General features: G+C 35.7%; 1 protein-coding gene across 6 annotated transcripts in view; it reads right to left on the bottom strand.

Moving 5' to 3' along the window:
• Positions 1-13,756: 13,756 nt before the first annotated feature.
• Positions 13,757-22,083, bottom strand: part of Stox2 (storkhead box 2) — a 234,401-nt gene continuing 226,074 nt past the window's right edge. For 5 of the 6 annotated variants that reach the window (XM_013513105.1, XM_005373496.2, XM_005373498.2 and 2 more), the window contains one exon: positions 13,757-20,203. In XM_013513105.1, the coding sequence (XP_013368559.1) occupies positions 20,008-20,203 (196 nt within the window). In that variant the 3' untranslated portion in view covers positions 13,757-20,007. The remainder of the gene's footprint in view (positions 20,204-22,083) is intronic. The other variant, XM_005373499.2, reaches the window with a different exon arrangement.

Raw genomic sequence — 22,083 nt, forward strand, 5'->3', positions numbered from 1 at the left:
AATGTTACCATGATGCAGATGTAAGATGTACCAATAAAATGAATAAAAAATGTTTATTTAAAAAATGTAATGCAAGTGCTCCACTCTCAAAAACTCTACAAAATATGGTGACTGCTGAAATCTTTAGGCAAGTCTCTAAATTACTGATAGTTCTGTCAACTGACCAGAGCAAAAAGAAAAATCAGTTGTAGAAGATATCCTCTATTATGCATACTTGCCTGGCTTCTCATAGGTTCATCTGGAGTGTCCAATTCACCTAATCCGGTCCCTTTTAAGTACAGGAGACATGGCAGGGACACAACGGGGAAGTGGCACCTTCTCGTCTCCAAAGTCATTACTCTATTGCAGAGAATCTTGCAGCTCTTCCCATCTGAGCATCAGTCCTTTGACATTCAACACAGATGTCTTTTATGAATTGCCTTCAAATAACATATAAAGGAAAGGGGAGGGGTGGGAAGAACACTGGTCTTCTCCCATGCTTGGAAGATTTGTTATTTATTACACTTGTTTTATCAACAATGACAAATGACTTGAAGCTGTTCTATGTAGAACATACTGATCCATCAATGTGAGGAAAAAGAAACCATTATTTACCTTTAAAGGGGAGCTATTCAAAGGAAAAACCTTTTCTCATAATATAGCATAAAGAACAGCAGGTGCCGGCTTGAAGCACAGATGTTAAAATTTTAAAGAAAAAATTCTCAAGATAAATTCTCAGCACATTTCTAAAAGGGAGTCACACAGAAGTCAAACAATATCCTCTGACATAATATCTCCTTTTATTTCCTTGCCACTTGCAAGACTGCAGAGACAGACAGACAGACAGGAGACAGAAATTCTGTAAAGGAACAAAGCAACTTTCAAGGGAGAAAAAAATAAAAACAATACAGAATTTCAAAACAAGATGATAGCAAATTAACAGTGGTTATTATATTGCATATTGTTATCTTCAAAGTGGTTGCTCAGATTACCAGATATAAGCATGCAAAATTGATCAAACAATATAAGCAATAACTGTTCCTTCCAATGAACTAATGGAAATTAGTAGTACAATTACCTTAGCTATATTATGCATATATGTATATATACATATCTTTTCTTTCTTTTTTTCTCTTTTCCCCCATCCCAGTTGTTCTTTTTTTTTTTTTTTTTTTTTTTTTTTTTTTGAGCAGCTTCTTTCCCTTTCACTATATCTATTGCAGCTTTTGGATCTTATTTACTCTTTCAGTTTCTTATATTAGGGAGACAATACAATGTTCACATAGGCAAATTTATTTCACTTATGGGTATTCTCTCAAGTTGCATACATTTACCTATACAAGCTTCAAGGATATCCTTCTTTATAGCTGAGTAGTACTCCACTATATAAAAATACCACATCTTTTTTATCCATTCCTCAGCTGATGGGCATTAGAGTTCTTTCCAAGATTTAGCTATTACAAATTGTGCTGCTATAAGCATGAGTGCACATATAGCACTGTGGTATGATGTTTTCAGTTCTTCTGGAAAAACACCAGAAGGGGATCAGCTGGGTCGAATGGGACCTCTAGTCCTAGTTTTTTGAGGAGTCTCCACACTGATTTCCACAGTGATTGTACCAGTCTATACTCCCACCAACAGTGGAGAAGTGATCCTTTTACCCAGAGCCCCACCAGCATTTGTTATTGGTTGATTTCTTGATGATAGACATTCTTTCTGCGGTGAGGTAGAATCTCAGCATTGTTCTAATGTGCATTTCTTGGATGACCAATGATGTTGAACATTTTTTCATATATTTATTTGCCATTTGTATTTATCTCAGATGCCCACTTTTGGATTGGGTCTTTGAATTTTGGGGGTCTGATTTTTTTAATTCTTTACATGTTCTAGATAGTTACTGAAAATTTTTTCCAAATTCATGGGTTTTCTTTTCATTCTCTGGGTGATTTCTTTTGAAGTACAAAAACCTTTTCATAAGATAAGATCCCAAGGGGCTGGGGATTTAGCTCAGTGACACAGTGCCTCCCTGGAAAGCACAAAGTCGTGAGTTTGATTCCCGGTACTGGATAAAAACAAACTAAAACAAAAAACAAACAAACAAAAAAAGATGAGATCCCAGTTGTTGATTGTTGTAAGTATGTCCCTTGCAGTTTGATTTTTGTTCATGAACTCTCTGCCTATGTCTTCAAGATTTCTACCTACTTTCTTTTCCAGTAGATTTAATGTTTCTGTTTCAGTATTTAGATCTTTAATCCATTTTGACTTTAGTTTAGTGCATGGTGATAGACATAGGTCTAGTTTTGGTCTTCTGCATGTAGAAAGCCAGTTTTTCCAGCACCATTTGAAAAGACTATCTTTCTTCCAATTAACATGTCTGACCCTTTTCTTAAAGATAAAGTGATTGGCTGTATTTGGAGTTGTGTCCAAATCTTCTAATGTGTTTCATTGATCCTCAAATCTGCTATTTTTGTCAGTACCATGCTGATTTTATCATAGTAGCTTTGTAGTATAATTTCAAGTAGGAGATTGTGATGCCTCATGACTTAGCTTTGTTGCCAAGGATTGCCTTTGCTATTCTAAGTCTCTTCTGATTCCAAATGAATTTTAAAAATGTTTTATCTAGACATGTGGAGGTATGCTAATGGTATTTTGTTTGGATTGCATTGAATCTGTATGACAGTTTTGAAAGTATGGCCATTTTCACAATCTTAGTTCTTGCTGTCCATGAGCTAAGAATATCTTTCCATTTTCTGAAATCCTCTTCAGTCTCTTTACTCAGAGTATTAAAATTTTCAGTGTATACATCATTTACTTCCTTTGTTAGACTGACTCCTAAGAATTTAATATTTTTGGATTCTATTGTGAAGCACCCTGTGAAACCCTGTGGTTTCCCTAATTTCTATCTCAGTGAGTTTCTTCTTTTTGTACATGAATGCTACTGAGTTTTGAGTGTTGACTTTGTATCCAGCTATGCTACTGAATTTGCTTATTAATGTTAGGAATCTTCTGGTGGAGTTTTGGGGGCCTTCAAAGTAGGGTATCATGTCATCTGCAAATCATGTTAATTTAACTTCTTCCTTTCCTATCCTTATGCCTTTTATTTCTCTCTTTTGTCTAAATTCTCTGGCTAATGTTTCCAGAACTATACTGGATAAAGTGGTGATAGTGGACATCCTTGACTTGTTCCCGATTTTTATAGTGAAAGCTTTCAATTTTTGTCCATTTAGTATGATGCTGGCTGTTGGTTTGTCATAGATGTTTTTTATAAGATTGAAGTAAAGACCATTCATGCCGATTTTCTGCACCAGGGTTTTTATCATGAATGAGTACTGGACTTTGTCAAAAGCTATTTCTGCATCTATTCAGATGATCAGATGATTTAGATGAATCATCTACTCAGATGATTCAGATGATCTATTTGTCTTTTGCTCTGTCAATATAATGTATTACATTTATTGATTTGCATATGTTGAGCCATCCCTGCATCCCTGGGATGAATACCACTTGCTCATGGTGTATAATTTTCTTGACAATTTACTATATAACAGGAACCCAGAAAAAAGCAGGGGTAGCTAGTCTGTTTGCAGACAACGTGAACTTCAAACCAAGAAAGATCAAAAGACATAAAGAAGGCCACTACATACTTGTTAAGGGAAAAATTCAAGAGGAAGTGATAACAATCATAACTATATATGCACCAAATACAGGAGCACCCAACTACATAAGATAAACATTAATAGACATGAAAAATCAATTAAGCAATAACACAGTGGTAACCTAAATACCCCATTGTTTCAAAGAGAAAGAACTAAATGCAAAATCAGCAAAACTAAACCAAATTTGTGAAAAAATGGACTTAGTAGATCTTTACAGAGTGTTCCACCCAAAAACATTAGAATACACATTTTTCTCAGCTTCACACAGGACATTCTTTACCATAGAATGCATACTAGCCAATAGAACATGCTTAAGTAAATGCAAAGGAATTGATATTATCCCATGCATATTACGTGACAACAGTGCAATGAACTAGGAAATTAATGACAAAAGAAACCACAAAAACTACATAAAAGGTAGGAAATTAAATAACACTCACCTGAACAACCAATGGGTCACAAATGAAATTAAAGAAGAAATTAAATAATATCTACAATCAAACAAAAATCCAAATACAACTTACTGGAATCTGTGGAACACAATGAAAGCAGTCCTCAGAGGGAAATTAATAGTGGTAAATTCTCACCTTGGGAAAACAGAATGAGAAAAAATAAATAACCTAATGCTGTACCTCAAGCTTCTAGAGAAAGAAGAGCAAGTCAAGCCCAAAGACCAAAGTCCAAAGAAGAAAAGAAAGTATAAAAATCAGAATAGAAATTAATGCAATTAAGGTAAAGAAAACAATGTAACCTACTAATGAATTAAATGGTTCTTTGAAAGAATAAATAAAATTAATAAACCCCAGGTAACCTTATCAAAAAAAGGAAAGAAAAAAACTCAAATACATGCAATGTGGAAAGAAAAGGGTGAAATCACTACAGATCCTGTAGAAAGTCAGAAGATTATCAATACCTAATTGGAAAATCTTTACTCTTGTAGGATGGAAAACACAGAAGAAATGGGCAGATTTCTAGATATATATGAATTACCAAAACTAAATCAAAAAGATATACAAATTCTGAATAAGACAGTATTAGTTAATAAAATTGAAAACATAATTAAAAACTTACCAACAAAGAAAAGCCCAGGTCCTGATGGATTCATGGCTGAATTCTATAAGAAATTTAGAGAAGATTTAACACCAATATTCTTCAAACTCTTCAGTGATACTGAAAGGGGAGCAATTCTCCCTAACTCATTTCTGGAGGCAAGTATTACCCTGATACCAAAACCAGAGAAATACCCAACTCCCTATTCTTGAAGACTTAAAATGAAAATAAATATATAATATTTTGTGTGATTTTTCAATAAAAAAATCTCAACAGTTTTTAAAAAAGAATGCAGATGTTTAGTCAGTTACAAAATGCATCTATCTCTATCTATCTATCATCCATCTATGCATATCCTTAAGTTTTGCAGTAACTTATCAGGCCTCTGATGAATCAGTAGATATCACATCCTATAGAGGTGTTGAAGATGATTAATGCAAAGGTGAATAGAAATGACACTGAGCGTAGACAGTGTTCTGTAAATCTAAGGAAGGTAAGGCAATATAAATATGGATTTTAAAATACTAGTAACCAACTGTGGTTACCAGTAAATGATATCAGAAATGAATCCAAATATTTAGAGGATGACAAGAAGCAACACCCTTAGAAAGATCAGTAATGTAAAATAAACCCAAAGCAATAGAAAAGTAATGCATGGAAATTCACAATAAAAAGAGAAACAGGAAAAATACAAATGGAGGTGAGCAGGGAAGAATTTATTTGACTCAATTTGAGGGCTGATTTTAAAATCCAGCCTGGAAACACCAGGGACTCTGCAAACAGCTCCACTACAGGAAACCAGGTGCTGGGCCCCTACCCCTACACCATGGGATTGGCAGTCCATACGCACCTCAGTCTCAGCAACTAGCCAGTGGAATCCAGGTGCCTGGCCCATCCCACACTGTGGGACCTGGCCACTAGAAAGCCACAGCCACACACTAGGACCCACACTAGGATGCACATGATGGACAGGTAGGCCGAGTGAGATGGAAAAGTCTGAAATGTGAGCCAGCAGGTGGTGAGTTAGGTGAAGCAGCACTGTGCTTGAGTCAAAAATACATGGAATAGAAACAGGTGGGTTGGACTGCCCTTTCTTTTTTTATATAATGTCATTTTATTTTAGCTTATCTTTCTTTTCCTTTTCCTTTTTTTTTCTCAATTCTTTTTTCTTTTGCCTTTTTCTTGTTCTAATCTCACCCACCACCAAACTCAGAGAACAAGTTCAGATAATCCCTTGAATATTCCTTCATTCTTTCTTTTCTACATCCTTCTCCAGTTTCCCAAACCTTGCATGACTATTCTTTGTTCTCCAGCCTTGCTTCTACTTTCTTTCTAGTTATCTTTTTCTTACACATTATCCTACCTCAATTTCCTCACCATGAGATAAATCCATCTTATCAAGGGTAAACACTTTGCATAAAAACTCCTAATTTATGATCAGTTCTATTATACAACTATAGACTTTGCATCTATGGTCTAAAGTACAAAATCAATAGCTACCACAGTCTATCAGTTTCTACATTGTGCTTGATGCTATCAATACTGCTAATTGTACTACTGTAGCTAATTGTACTACTGTAGCTATGTTTGCTTTAACCAGTTTTTCTCCCTTGTGTAACAATACTGGAAAGCTCTGGTGTGACAAGATCACCACAGTACAACACCAAAAGCCTGGGGACTGAGCCAAAGAGATACCAACCTCCGACTCTCAATTAATTGGGATGGGAGGATTTTGGGACAGACATACACCAAGAATTGCCTATTCACAGAAGACAACCCTGAAGAATAGACATTTCCTAGAGAGGCCTTGATATTAGTGATAGAGCTATCTACTACCAAAACTCATAAGGTTCCTCACAGAAAACAAAATAAAAAATTTTTTTGAAATAGAAAATATCAAGACAAAGAAGCAAAATGAAATCTCAGACATCCAGCCTGCCAAGAACACATCCAGGATACATCAACATAGAAGAAATTGGAAGACAGACACCTGAAATTTCTGAAATGATAGCAAAAGAGGTAAAGACACAACTCCATGAGGCTATAGAGGAAATCAGATCAGAAATAATCTCAAAGGTAAAAAAATGACAACCATAATGAAAGAATTGCTCAACACAGCTAAGACAGACCAAAAAAAAATAGAGGAGCACAGGAAAATGATGGAAATCTTGAATGAAAAACATAGGAAAGAATTAGAATCTATAAAACAGCTTCTAAGAGATAACCAGGAAGTTAAAAATTCCACTGAAAGCTGGCAAAACTGCTTGAATGAAACTGAATATAAGACTTTCAGACCTTGAAGACAGGATTGAACCTAGCAATCACAAAAGAAAAGATCTCTTAAAAATAACAAGAAACCAGGAAATAACAACAGATGCAAGCTGATGCAAAGAAAAACAATATAAGACTGATAGGTGTCAATGAAAGAGCAGCAGTATGACACAAACGACAGAAGACTATTTGCAGAAGTAATAGTAGAAAATTTCCCAAGCATAGGAAAAGAAACCAACATACAGTTAAGTAACGCATATGGAACTCCAATTAGCCATAATCAAAATAAATCTACACCCAGACATGTAATAATCAAGATTCCAGAAATTCAGTACAAAAACTGAATATTAAAAGCTGTTGGGGGGGGGAAGAAAAGCACAGATCACCTACAAAAGAAAGCCAATTAGAATTACAGTCGGCTTCTCAACACAAACCCTCAAGTCAAGAAGAGCTGGTAGTGAAGTATTTCAATTTCTCAAAGAAAACAATTACTAACCCAGATTGAAATACCATACAAAACTATCTGTCAAAATTAATGGAGAAATAAAATACTTCCATGACAAACAACTTAAGAAATTCATGACCATCAAATGAACCCTATAAAAAGTACTGAAAGATATTCTAGATAGAGATAAAAATGACCATAATTCCAATAACAACAACAAAAAGATACCACCAGGTAGGAAAAACAATTAAACAGAGGGGGAAAGCAGGGAACCAACAGCAGGAAAATAACATGACAAAGATAAACTGATACATATTACTTATAACCATCAATGTAAATGGCCTCAATTTACCAATAAAAAGAAACAGATTGGCAGAATGGATCAAGATACAAGATCCACCAATATGCTGTATACAAGAAATATATTTAACTCAAAAAGAAACTCATAGACTGAATGGCAAAGGATGGAAAACAGTACTTCATGCAACAGGAACCCAGAAAAAAGCCAGGGTAGTTATACTCTTGCAGACAATGTGAACTTCAAACCAACAATGATCAAAAGAGGTAAAGAAAGCCGCTGCATACTTGTTAGGGGAACTATTCAAGAGGAAGTGTTAACAATCATAAATATATATGCATCAAATACAGGAGCATCCAATTATATGAGACAAACATTAACAGACATGAAAAACAAATAAGCAATAACACCACTGTAGTGGGGTAATTTAATCCCATTGTCATGAAGAGATAGATCCACTAGACGCAAAATTAGCAAAGAAATAACAGAACTGAACCAAACCTGTGAACAAATGGACTTAGTAGACCTTTACAGAGTGTTCCACCCAACAACATCAGAATACACATTCCTCTCAGCTATACACCAGATGTTCTGTAAAATAGACCATATACTAGACCACAGAACATGCTTAAGTAAATACAAAGGAATTGAAATGATTCCATGCTTATTATTTGAACACAATGCAATGAAATTGGAAATTAATAATGAAGAAACTGGAGAAACTCCATAAACACATGAAAATTAAATAACACCCTCCTGAACAACCAGTGAGGCCACAGATGAAATTAAAGAAGAAATTAAACAATATCTACAATGAAACAAAAATACAAATACAATACCAGAACCTGTGGTACACAATAAAAGCAGTGATAAGAGGGAAATGTATAGCGGTGAATTCTCACATCAGAAAAACAGAATGAGCACAAATAAACAACCTAATGCTACACCTCAAGCTTTCAGAAAAAGAAGAGCAAGTCAAGCCCAAAGCCCATAAAAAGGAGGCAATTATAAAGATAAGAGCAGATATTAACACAATTCAGACTAACAAAACAATACAATGAACTAATGAATTGAAGAGTTGATTCTTTACAAAATGAATAAAATTGATAAATGTCTAGTCAACCTTATTAAAAAAAAGAAAGGAAAAACTCAAATTCCTGCAATGAGGGGTGAAAACGGTGAAATCACTACAAATCCTGTGGAAATTGAGAAGATTATCAATACCTATTTTGAAAATCTTTACTCACATAGGATGGGAAACACAGAAGAAATGGACAGCTTCCTAGAAATATATGAACTACCAAAGCTGAATCAAGAAGATAAAAATTCTGAATAAGATAATATCAGTTAATGAAATAAAAAACTTAAAACACTTATCAACAAAGAAAAGCCCAGGTCCTGATGGATTCATGGCTGAATTCTACAGGAAATTAAGATTTAATGCCAATGCTACTCAAACTCTTTAATGAAATTGAAAGGGAAGCAATTCCCCCTAACTCATTCCTGGAGGCAAGTATTATTCTGATACCAAAACCAGAGAAAGAACTAACCAAAACTGAGAACTACAGATCAATTTCACAAATGAATATAGATGCAAAAATCTGCAATAAAATACTGTCAAACAGAATGTAGCAAATTATCAAGAAGATTATAAACATGACCAAGTAGGATTCATCCCATGAATGCAGGGATATTTCAACATATCAAAATCAATAAGTGTAATACAGCATATCAACAAAGCCAAAGATAAAAATCAAATGGTCATCTCAATAGATGCAAAAAAATCTTTTGATAAAGTTTAACACTCATTTATGATGAAAAAAAAACTACAGAAAATCATTATCAGTGGTCTTTACCTCAATCTGATAAAAGCCATCTATGACAAACCAACATCCAATGTCACAGTAAATAGACAAAAACTGAAAGCCTCCACTCTAAAGCCAGGAAGAAGACAAGGATGTCCACTATCACCACTTCTATCTAGTATAGTTTTGGAAACATCAGCCAGAGCAATTAGACAAGAGAGAGAAATAAAGAATAAGGATAAGAAAGGAAGAAGTTAAATTATCATGATTTGCAGATGAAATGGTACTCTATATAGAAGTTTATGTTCCCTAAAACTCCACCCAAAGACTCCTAACATTAATAAGAAAACTCAGTAACATAGCTGGATACAAAGTCAACACTCAAAAAATAAGCATTCCTGTACAGAAACAACAAACTCACTGAGAGAAAAATTAGAGAAACAACACACTTCACAATAGCATCCAAAAAAATGAAGTACTTAGGAATCAATCTAACAAAGGAAGTAAATGGTCTATATATTGAAAATTACAGTACTCTGAAAAAGCAGATGGAATAGAAGTTCAGAAAATGGAAAGATATCCCTTGCTCATGGGTAGGAAAAAACAACACTGTGAAAATGGCCATACTCCCAAAACTGTTACACAGATTTAATGAAATCTCAATCTAAATAGCATCAGCGTACCTCATGCATCTAGAGAAAATATTCCTAATATACAGAAGATAACTAAAATAGCAAAGGCAACCCTGGAAAACAAAGGCAAGGCAGGAGATATTACAATCCATGACTTGAAACTATACTACAAAGCTACTGTGATAATATTAGCATAGTACCAGCAAAAAAGCAGACCTGAGGATCAGTGGAACAGATTAGAAGATTCAGACACAACTACAAACACACTCAGCCACCTTATCTTTGACAAAGGGGCCAAACACGTTCACTGGAAGAAAGACAGACTCTTTCACAAATGGTGCTGCAAAAACTGGTTTTCCACAGGCTAAAGACTAAAACTAGACCCATGTCTGTCACCACACACTAAGCTAAAGTTGAAGTGGATCAAAGATCTAAATATTAAAACAGAAACACTAAGTCTACTGGAAGAGAAAGTAGGTGGAAATGTTGAAGACATAGGTGTAGGCAGAAAGTGCATGAACAAAAACCTAACTGCACAGGAAGTACTTCAAAGAATCAACAACTGGGATCTCATCTTATTGAAAAGTTTATGCACATCAAAAGAAATCACCAACAGAGTAAAAAGAAAACCCAGAAATTGGGAAAAAATTTTAGTTAACGTCCCTCAGACAAAGGAATTCTATCTAGAACATACAGAATACTGAAGAAATTCAGGCCTCCAAAATTGAATGACCCAATCCAAAAGTGGGCATTTGAGATGACTACACCCTTCTCAGATGAAGAAATACAAATGGCAAATAAGTACATGAAAAAATGTTCAACATCATTGGTCATTCAAGAAATGCAAATTAAAACAACACTGAAATTCCACCTCACCCCAGAAAGAATGTCTATTATGAAAAATCAACCAAACCAAATGCTGGTGGGGCTCTGGGTAAAAGGTACACTTTTCCACTGTTGGTGGGAGTATGGACTGGTACAACCACTGTGGAAATCAGTGTGGAGATTCCTCAAAAAACTAGGACTAGAGGTCCCATTTGACCCAGCTATTCCCTTTCTGGGTATTTTCCCAGAAGAATTAAAAACATCATACCACAGTGATATATATGCACTCATGTTTATAGCAGCACAATTTGTAAGCTAAATCTTGGAAAGAATCCAAATGCCCATCAGCTGAGGAATGGATAAATAATATGTAGTATTTTTATATAGTGGAGTATTACTCAGCTATAAAGAAGGATATCTTTGAGGCTTGTATAAGTAAATGGATGCAACTCAAGAGAATACTCATAAGTGAAATAAATCAGACTCACGTGTCATATTGTCCCCCTAATGTAACAAACTAAAAGAGTAAATAGGATCCAAAATGTACAATAGATATTGTACAAGGGAAAGAAACTGCTCCAAAGGAAAGAAAAACTGAGATGTGGGAAAAGAGAAAAGTAAGCAAAAAGAAAAAATATATGTAATATATAATATATATATATATATTATATATATACACACACACAATAGCTAAGCTAAATTATACTAATAACTTCTATTAGTTCAGTGAAAGGAACAGATTGTGTTTATATTGTTTGATCAATTGTGCATGCCTATATCTTATAATCTGAGCAATATTTTGAAGATAACTATATGCAATATAATAAGCATTGTTAATCTCCTATCACGTTGTTTTGAAACTCTTGTTTTTTTCCTCTCTTTAAAATAAAAAAAAAGAATCAATCTACATGGTCACTAGTCAAGCACATGCTAGCCAGGATGCTGATCCCAAATGAACAGTAGACACCAATTCCAAAGCTTAGATCTGACCAAAAAAGTAAAGAAAAATGTCTTCATTGAACATCAGTAATTCCAGTTTGCTCTTTGAATTCTAAACTGACTTCTTTGGCTTTCCTTCTCTTAACGTATAATATTTCTCTCTCACACTTAACATCATACTCCCAGAGCAATTCTTTTAAAAAGACTCACCAAAAATCTCTACCTAGATTTCTTGAATATATATTCATCACACACTTGTTTCAGGTGTTACATGATAAACTGTTTGACAGAAAAGTCTGGAGTCCCTGAGCCCAAGATGCAGCACTATCAGCAAATCCAAGTATTCCCATTGTAGGGATATGCTTTTACAGTTAAATAAATTATGAAAGTCAGGTGAATAACTCCTTTTTATTCAGTGGTTCTTGATTTCACAGCAGCAAACAGGATAGGAAACAAGAATTGAGTACTCCACTTGGATGTTTTTTTTAACGGAGGGAGAAAAAAAATCCCACCACTCTGAACACTTAAAAATAGTTAAAGCCATACCATTTCCTTCGGAAAGAAAAGATTTTTATGAAGTGTGACCATTCTCTCAAAGGAGCCAGAAACCTGCTTTCCATCTTCTTATTAAGTCACCACATTTCCTCCATGAGTCAAGTTCACTGGCTCATTCTGAAAGGAACATACAATGACCTTCCCTTTACCGCAGCAGCTGTGGTTCTAGAGTAGAACTTACAATGTACTTGTTCTTTCTGACTTCATGGCTGAAAACAGAAGTGTCTATACTGAGCCACTTTAACATATAGAGACAAATTTATACAATGAAAATAAAGCTTGTTCTTCAAAGCTGCCACTTGGGATTTTCACACTTACTCAAAAGACATGGTCATTATTCAAAACCATTTTTGGAAATCTGCTCTGGGTATTGCCTCTGAAAGAAAGTCAGGCTCAATTATGTAACTCCATATACAGTTTTTGACTATAGTTTTTGATTGAAAATGTCATTTCCTAACTTAATCATTTACTTGATAGTAAACCACTTTTGTTTGAAAAAATGGAGCCCATTCTCCAAAGACAAAGATTTGCTACCATTGAGAATTAAAAGAATATACACTCAACTTTCAATACCTTCATCAGGGCATTGGTTCTATGATCCTAAAGGATACCAATAAACTGCTAATGCTCAAATCTTTTACCTAAAGTGGCATAGCATTTACATATAACCTATGCACATTTAAAGAGTATGCTTTAAATCATAAAGCAAAGCAATGCCCAGCAATGCAATGTAAATGCAGTGTAAATAGTCATTATACTGCAGCTTAGGGGAAAATGACAAGGAAAAATGTCTTTACATATTCAGTACAGACAGAATTTTTTTAAAAAAATTTTGATCCATGTTGTTTGATCACAGCTAGAATCTGGAACCCATGCATGCAGAGACCCGATGCTGTAACAGATCTTGAAGGCAATTAAGCAGAGGAATTCCAACCTCATGCAAGTGCCTCGCTGGAATATGTGAACAACTTCCTAGTGTTAACCTGGGAGAAAATCACATGTAACTGGGGATAAAAGCTGTAATATGAGGGCTAACGAAAAGAACCCCCAAAACTAACCCTATTACTCTATAATTTCATATAGAAAACCTAATTATATGCTTCTGTGCTCTTACTACTTTAAATTCAGAAAGATGTGACTTTTCCAACATTCCTAGTAAAAAATTTTTTTTCATTGGAAATTTCATTTTTACTTAACTCTAAAGTAATAGAAATTTATTATGAACTCACACTAATTGAAGAGATAAATTAATCTTACCTAAAATATTTTCTCTCAAATATCAAAAAAAATCCACTTAGACATATAACCAAATGTTATTTAATATCTTAAAAAGTAACACAATCCAAAATGGATATTTCACACAACACTACATAAACAACATGAACACAATATTACCATATGGAGGGACTTTCAAATATAGACTTACAAAAATCCCTGTCCTTTTTTTTTCTTTTAAGTTATTATACTAAGCATGACAAGTAATCATCATTTACAATATGGTACACTGACACGATAAAAACCATGTTACAAATGTGCTGTTATAAATCAGTAACATTAGGGAAGACATTTCATGAACTGTAATTATTTCATATGAAATACTATACAATATAAACAGAACATCCATCTTGGATGACCTTTACAGCAACCAGAGACCAAGTAATTTAAATTTTTTTCAGTGCAAACACATTTTATTCAAGGCAGTCTTGGCTGCAAAACTCCTTTCTAACATACAGTAAATCCCACTTGCACTTCTTAATTCATTTATCCTAATGCAATAGTCACAGTCACTCAGAGAAAGATACCTGCAGAATTATGATTCCTTTAAACTTGACATTTAAATTTGATTCTTCCAGAAAGTAGTATCTATGTCAACTGCTCTAAGGACTTTTTTTGTAGCTGTCAATATTTAACATGAAGGTGACTGCAGGGCAGCTCTATTCCTAATCAGCGTGTGTGCACAGGACTGCACAGTATTGCTGTGCCCTTCCAACGTGGAAACTGTGGTGCTGTCAGATCTAGGTGAGGGGATGGGAGGCAGGCAGGGACGGTGCCCTCAGAGGAAGGGCTGCTGAGTGTGTACTGCTTATTAACTTCCCACAACTCCAAAGGAGTACTATCGGAAGAGAGCCCAGGGACCATTTTTTGATGGGAGCAAGGGAATGAGGGTATCCAGGTCAACCTTTGGGCAGGGAGGTAAGCAGCTGCACGTGAACCAGCCAAGTTTCTAACCTTGCATTACTGCCACCTTTCCAGAGTCATCGCTGCCTCATTTGGAAACACACTGGTACAGTGAGTGTGTGTGTGTGTGCTCACATGTGAAGCCAACAATCAGCAATTAAAGCCTTTAACTGATAATATACAATCATAAGAAGAGTTATTTCCCCTTGAGCTTTGTAGAATTCTGGATCATCAACTGTAAGTCACAGCACAACTATAAAAACATAGGATTATGTCTTAGAGGAGCAATCACTGGGGAATCTCTCTCTGGGATGCTGCTGGAAAAGATGCAGAGATTAACTCAATCAGGGAGATGCCAATGCCTGTTTCAAACACATAAGGAAATTTAATAATACGTTTTTCATAAGTATAATCTACAAAATGTCTCCTAAATAAAAATCTACGGGAATATATTTGATGTATCCTTAATACTATAAAGCCTTCTGTAAGAGGGATGGGGTAACAGCTGATTCTTTTATCTCACTTGGCAAAGCTCAGACTGATAGTAATCTCTTTCCTGCCCATATTTTACTGACCCAAAGCAAAGCAATGTTTCCCTTGGCTTTTGCATACATTTTTCTTGTGTTCTAGTCCCAAATGTGTGCAGAAGAGTTCCCCACTAACATAAGAGCACCGGCAGCTTTGACAATGGGCAGGATGGTACTACCATAGGAGGGTGGAAGAGGGCAGTAATCATTTCTTGGGTCCACTGTGGTCTGACAGCACATTGTCAACTGGTTTTGGGATTGGCCTGTGGTAATAGAAAAGATCCCGGTCAAGGATCTTATATCTCCTAATTTGAGAACACACTTAGAACTGGATTGGCTCTGTTGGAAACCCAGATCCTACAAAGTAGGATGACACATGAATTTCTACAGATCTATGGAGCACTGTAAAGAGTACTTAATAAAGTTTTTAATTAAAATTTCTGTTTCAGCACCTTCCACTGCCTGGAGAAGCCATGTTCCTGAAGATGGTATTTTTAGCACAGGATTACAGAAACCCAATGTGAAACTATAAACAAGGCAGATTGCTGGATCTGCCTTGGATTGCAACGGCATTTGGATTTGTCAATCTGCTAATCTCCCACTTTGTAATTCAAATATCAGGAAGGTGTGCTGAGCTGTAAGATTCCAAACACCCTGAAGTTTCTGAATGAAAATGGACAAAGGTGTAAAACTGTATTGGTTTTCTTTGACTTTATTAGCACACAACAGAAAAATAGCATTGTATTTAGTGATTTCTCATGATGGTCTATTAAACAGATAGAAAATAGATCAATGATAGCTGCCACTGTATTTGTTGATAACTTAAGTCACTCCTTTTGTTTACTCATTTCAAGTATGGGTATTACAAGTATGACCTACCTTGTTAGCTATTTGTGAATCTAATGCTTTGGAAGTACTTTGAGATCCCCTAATGGACGGTGCAACATGATTTTCAGTTGTTACTGGATTTTAAGTCAAGCTCTGAATTCTACCCACGTTATAAATGAGACTTTTCCAAAAATGATCGCTATTTTATTGTGAGAAATACGTCTATCATTTAAGCTAAAAACTTTATTTTCAAGTACACTTGGTGGTGATAAGTAGTTTACCCTGGGTAGAATTTACAAAGCTGTGCCAACCTAAAATGAGTATGGTACTTCCATTCTCATGGAACAGGTTTCTTCTCTGGATGGTGACTAGAATAGAATTTAAATTTACATTTTAGAAATGCTGGCTGGGTTATGAAAAGAGAGACTGGAGAACAGCTGGTGTTCAGATCATTGTTACTCTAGATTAACTTTCAATTTATGCTTCTTGAACTTGAGCTCCCCAAGATCAGGGAAGCAGTCATTTGTTATTTTTATCCAGCTAGTCCCCTTTTGGCTTTTCTATTTGTTTTCTCTATTGGATGCACCCCCTTTTCATATGTTCATTAAGGTCCCCTGAGATGTGCAAAACATATTAAATGGAATACAAATTACTTAACAGAAATCATGGAATGCATGGCACAGCTCTTTTAATGAAAGAGAAATTGGGGCTTAGTAGGGGAGCATGCGATCAAGGCAGAGAGGACCAAAGTGCTTCAGAGTTGGCAGTTCAAATTTTTTGTTCTGTCTTCTGTTACTGAAAACCTAGCAATCAAACCAGATTTCTATAGGAGTAAACAGCTTGCCAAATTATGTTTACCAACTGGCCCTTTGCCAGAGAGAACTTTTAGCAGGAATGGAGAAGAGAGAAGACAAGAAGTTTTAGACTTTCATTTGCGACAAAAGCAAGTGTGCTTTCATGGGGGAGAGAGAAGAATACAGGGTTACAGCTGGAAGTCAAAGAATGCTGTGAAAGAAAACCATGACAATGAAAAAGTCATGAGTCCACATAGGCCATCATTGACACACACACACAATCCCATGGCCTCATGTTGAAGCAAGTTTTAAACGTTGCTTTTCTGAACAATACACTTTAACACACTGCTGCCATATAATCAAATTCATGGAGGTAGTTATATGTAAAAATAAAAATTACCATAAAGTAATATGCTGTATCATAATAATACATAAGTGTGCAAAATGCCGACAGATGTGTTGACCCCTTAAAGTTGAACACCTCACAGAGATTCAACCAGATTCAGTTTTGTAAACCTTTCAGTTGATAAATTCTAAGACTAGATAAGCAGTCATGTAACACAAAGCTATGGTTTTGCTGGAGGAAAAGAACATTGGCAAAGCTTGGAGAGGGCCCAAGGATGTGGACATCAAAAGCCTCACCAACTGGGTGAGGCCATCTTGGACATGCACCTTTGTCACATGTCACAAATCACATTTGTCATGCACTTCCCGCCACTACTCCTCCTCCATTCAAGAATCCAGATTAGATTCAGATAAGGGTATTTCTATGTGGGACATCTGCTTATATGGTATATCATCTTTAAAGTCCACCATTTCTATGCTAATGGCTGTTGGTCTAAGGGAGTTTTCATTTAAAAAATCATGTACCCCAAGCATCAAGCAAATAGCATACATATTTTATTTGAATAATGTCTTCTGTAAACCTATTTCTTTTGAAATATCAATAAATTCATACCTTAAAGCTTCTCTTAAATGTAATGATTTCCTTTCCTGCTCACATAGTATTTGATTATTTCAATGGCTACTTTCAGAAAGTCAACCAGAGGCTCATGTGTTGCATGAATGGTCATATTATTTATGAAGTGAGTATGATAAAAATTTGAGAGCAGGTTTTTTTAAAACCTGAATTTAGACAGAAAAACTTAATAACTGTATGGTATACAACTCCCCAAGGAAACAGACTATGTAGTCTACTAGATATATTTTCATTCCTTCTGGACATATTTAAGCAATGAAATAATTTCTGAGCAACTGAGGCATGCCTTGGAGGAATAAGGCATGATATTGAAAACTGACTGACTTAAGCATTTCAATGATGTGGCAATTTACTAAGAAGCATGCTTAAATTTTACTATAATAAGCTCCCCCAAAAAACTCAAACCAAACCTGAGAAACCCAGTTTGACCCAATGCTATTTCCAAGTAGATGATAAAGCATGAGAGAGAATTCATGTTTTAAGAATTTGACTACTTATCTCCCTTGCTTAAATGGATTGCTAGTGATTAAACCTAATATGGAAGCAGAAGTGTCATATACATTTTACGCCAATTTTTAAAATCTGAAGTGACAAAATTTTATACACATACTTTATATGTATATATGCACATATACATGTATATGTGCATATATATATATATCATTTACAGTGCACGCCAACTAGCACATGCTTCTTAAAACTAAATGCAACTTTACGTCAGACCATTTACTTGGGTCAAAGGTAACCCTTCCATAATTCATTTTCCATTATCCACAGATATATTCCATTGTTCTGAGAAAGTAAAACTTAGGAATGTCTCTTTCCTAGAACACTAGAGTTTAAATGTTTGCAACCCTTTTGCTGTTGAGCCTTCTTTGTATTGAACTTGACATCGTAAAACAAAGCAAAATGTTAAACTATTTTGAAATGAGTTGGGCTAATTATTATACATCCACCTAAAAAAAGCCTCCTGAAATCAGTTACAAAGTATCTGTAAACATTACTCTGGCATAGTTCATGTATGCATAACAGTTATCACAATAGATTTTAGGGGAGTACAAATTATGATTATACCACATTAGCAGAATGAGCACATTCTGTTGTTTATTACATGGGCACATGTATATTTCTAATCAAAAATTACTTTAAAAGTTTTCTCTATAGATATCTTCCCAGGAATAAAAGGCCTGAAGTTCAACTCTCCCTAAATTTGCTCTTTCCTATCACCACGAAAAATTATCTTCCACAGCCTAATTTAGGCACTCTATTTAAAACTACATAAAATAGATTTATATCCTTCCATTAGAAAGAATAACATCCTCAGGCCATACTCTTCATTTGTATCACAAAGAACATTTTGCTTTTAAACAAACTAATTATTATATCTACTATAGTAAGATAGGATCGTCGTAAGTTTCACAAGGAGGAAATCATCTTCCTTCAGTATTTGATTAATATTGATACCTTTTAAAAGTCCACATTACCTCTTCCATCACTTACTGCTGTGCCCCAGCCAGATTAGCAATTCCCTTCCTTTGTCCACTTCAGATTCAAAGGCCTATATTCCTGTTTGTGATTATGGAAGGTTAAAAATCAAGACAAGCATCTGTTACACTTGAAAGCGAAATTCTGAAAATACTCCCAGTATTTCCATCCCAACCCTTCTGACACACTTCCATGGGCTCCTGGAAAATAGTGTCACAAAAACTCACAGTGAAAAATGACTGGTGCATAAACAACTCACACACAAAGGGCTGGGTCCTTTCTGCTTAGTTTGGCATTGACTTCCCTCAAGGTGGACCCTTGCATTTGACATTTTGTGGTAGCTTGGGGTTTGGGTTTTTTTTTTAAGTGTCAAGGATCAGTTCTGTGGCCCCATTTAACCACAGACTGGGAGCAACTCGCATCTGTGGCATTTTAAAATGGAATTGGCAACTGCATGACATTGAAAATGCATACTCCACTTACAGTGTCTAGACTTTCCTATGTGTGCTCAGATACAATTAGTGAAGCAAAAGTATACATATCACCCCTACTGCTATTCGGTTGCTACAGAGCCATAAATGTGAAAAGCAATACTCTGAAATAAAGATTTCTTTTTTGCCCTAGCCTATTTAGCAGCACAGCTTAAGTAGACCCCAAAACTGTGCCTGAGATGCTTGTCTTTCTGAAGATGTAAACATCAGTCCCAGTGTCGTAAACTTTGCTGTATCGAATGAGACAGAAGATCTGAGGCAGAAGGACTATCACACACTAGTAACAGAAGCTTGCAAGCAGTTGGATGGTTTCTGTAGTTTCTCAGCTTCACTGGTTGGGGGATCCGTATTTGCGCGGAAGTTGAAGGCTGGACCAGCTCCACCGTGGGCTGGACTCAAAGCAGGATTCTGACGACGGTTACTTTCAACAATGCTTGATGTGTTGGAAGCCAGGCTCTCTCGAGTACTAAAAGAGTAAAAAGGGTTGGTTTTGTTTTGCTTTGCATATAAATAATTATATATTGAGCCCCAGAGGAAGAGCAAATGATGTAGTTAATGGATTTCCTCTGTTGGTTCATCTCCACTGATTATTAGCATATGCTCTTCCAACCAGGGCTCCAGGAGCTCTGATGAGACACGTTGCAATCAGCAGCACAGTGAATGAATAAACGGTTTCTAAACAGCCAAATGTACTTTGAAATAGCTCTCCCTTCTTTTCCCATTTACAGAAACTACTTCAAAATTTGATATGAAAGGTAACTATCACACTATCTTTAAAATGAATAATCATACCTGTGGAATGATTTCATTTCAGGCTGCAAATTCATGGGCATAACTGCTCCTTGGAGAGAGTCAATGATTTGACTCTCTCAATTCCATTTTTATCTCTGATTAGGAGATTCTGACTTTGGTGGACTCCAAGCATGCCACTGGCTTATGTGGTACACTGATGAGGATAAAATCTTTTGAAACACTTGACAACTCTGTTTCAAATTTTAACATGTTAGTTAAAACCCAGTATTTTCAGATAAAGGACCTCAGATGTTTTTTCCTATTTATTTCTGCCTTCCTTTGGTAGAACTCTTTCATTTTAAAGAATTCGTACAAAACAGAGGTAATTTAAAAGCTTTTATTATTTCAATTTCTCTTTTAATTTTTTAAAATAAGGAATACTTGGATCTATTTTAAGAGAGTTAGAACATTTCACATTTCAAAGATGTAGGGCAACAGTTGAGCTAAGATCTACTGGGCCTCACTGGGGAACTGAATGAGTTTCTTTCAGATCCTCAAAAGTAGCTGTAAGGAACTTAGCAACTTCCACAGAGATTGAGAAAGCCAGTTTTTCTCCGCAACCACCTGAGTAGATTCAAACTTCAGAAAATATTCTGGGAGTGTCCATCCTGACATAAGGGTGCTAAAGCTAGTCAACAGATCAATTCACTGTACTGGAGACATCTTCTCCTCCCCTCTTTCATTCCCATTCTAAATGGATATAAATTCTGTCTGAATCCTATACTTTGGCAGCCTTTCTAAAAGGCTACCTAACACTAATCCCTAGGGGTTCTGAGTTTTACTTCTTACCAGTTGTTTAAAGTACAGTTTATTCAACTACAAAAATGATCACTGTACCCTTCTTCACCTCCAGAACTAGAATAAACCTACAGAAATAAGTCAAGTTCTTTCCTTAGGCTTTTGCTAAGTCTGGGTAAACCTAAAGAATACTTCAAAATGTCATCACTCATGGGACAGAAGGTGCCAGACTCATCTACTTAGCTTCCTGACATTTTCCCCAAGAAAATTCTTTAGTGGCCTGTCAAAGCTACACCTGAGACCCGGAGGGTGGAAGGGATCAGGATAAAGAAAGGGCAATGGACATGTAGGACCCTAAAGATTTCACAACATATTCCTTCAGTGTTATTCTCAATCATGATATTAACTTTTACGTTATTTGACTTCCTCACATCTGCAGTGGGGAGAGTGATGATGTGATTTACCTCCTCACAGGATGACCATGAAGAAGTACGCATCAACAAAGAATCTGTCTAATGAAAAGCTAGAGAAATGTAAATTACCCCTGTTACACATCTAGCATACTTTTTAAGTATGCTAGCCAGTGGGGGTTGTGTTGGAAATCTATACATTAGTAATGACATCTTTTGTATGGGAAAATGCATCTTTAAGGCCCAAATGGTATAATTTTAAACTGGCTTTTGAGGGATGGGCTTAACATTTGTTGAACACATGCTGTATGCCAGGCAGGGTCCCAGGTATTATATGCATATATCATGACAATAGATCATCTAAATTGGGACTTGTGTCTGCTGTGTGATGACTTTAAGCACCTTT

Source organism: Chinchilla lanigera, unplaced genomic scaffold (assembly GCF_000276665.1).
Source record: "Chinchilla lanigera isolate Chin_1 unplaced genomic scaffold, ChiLan1.0 scaffold00002, whole genome shotgun sequence".
NCBI classification, from domain to species: Eukaryota; Metazoa; Chordata; class Mammalia; order Rodentia; family Chinchillidae; genus Chinchilla; species Chinchilla lanigera.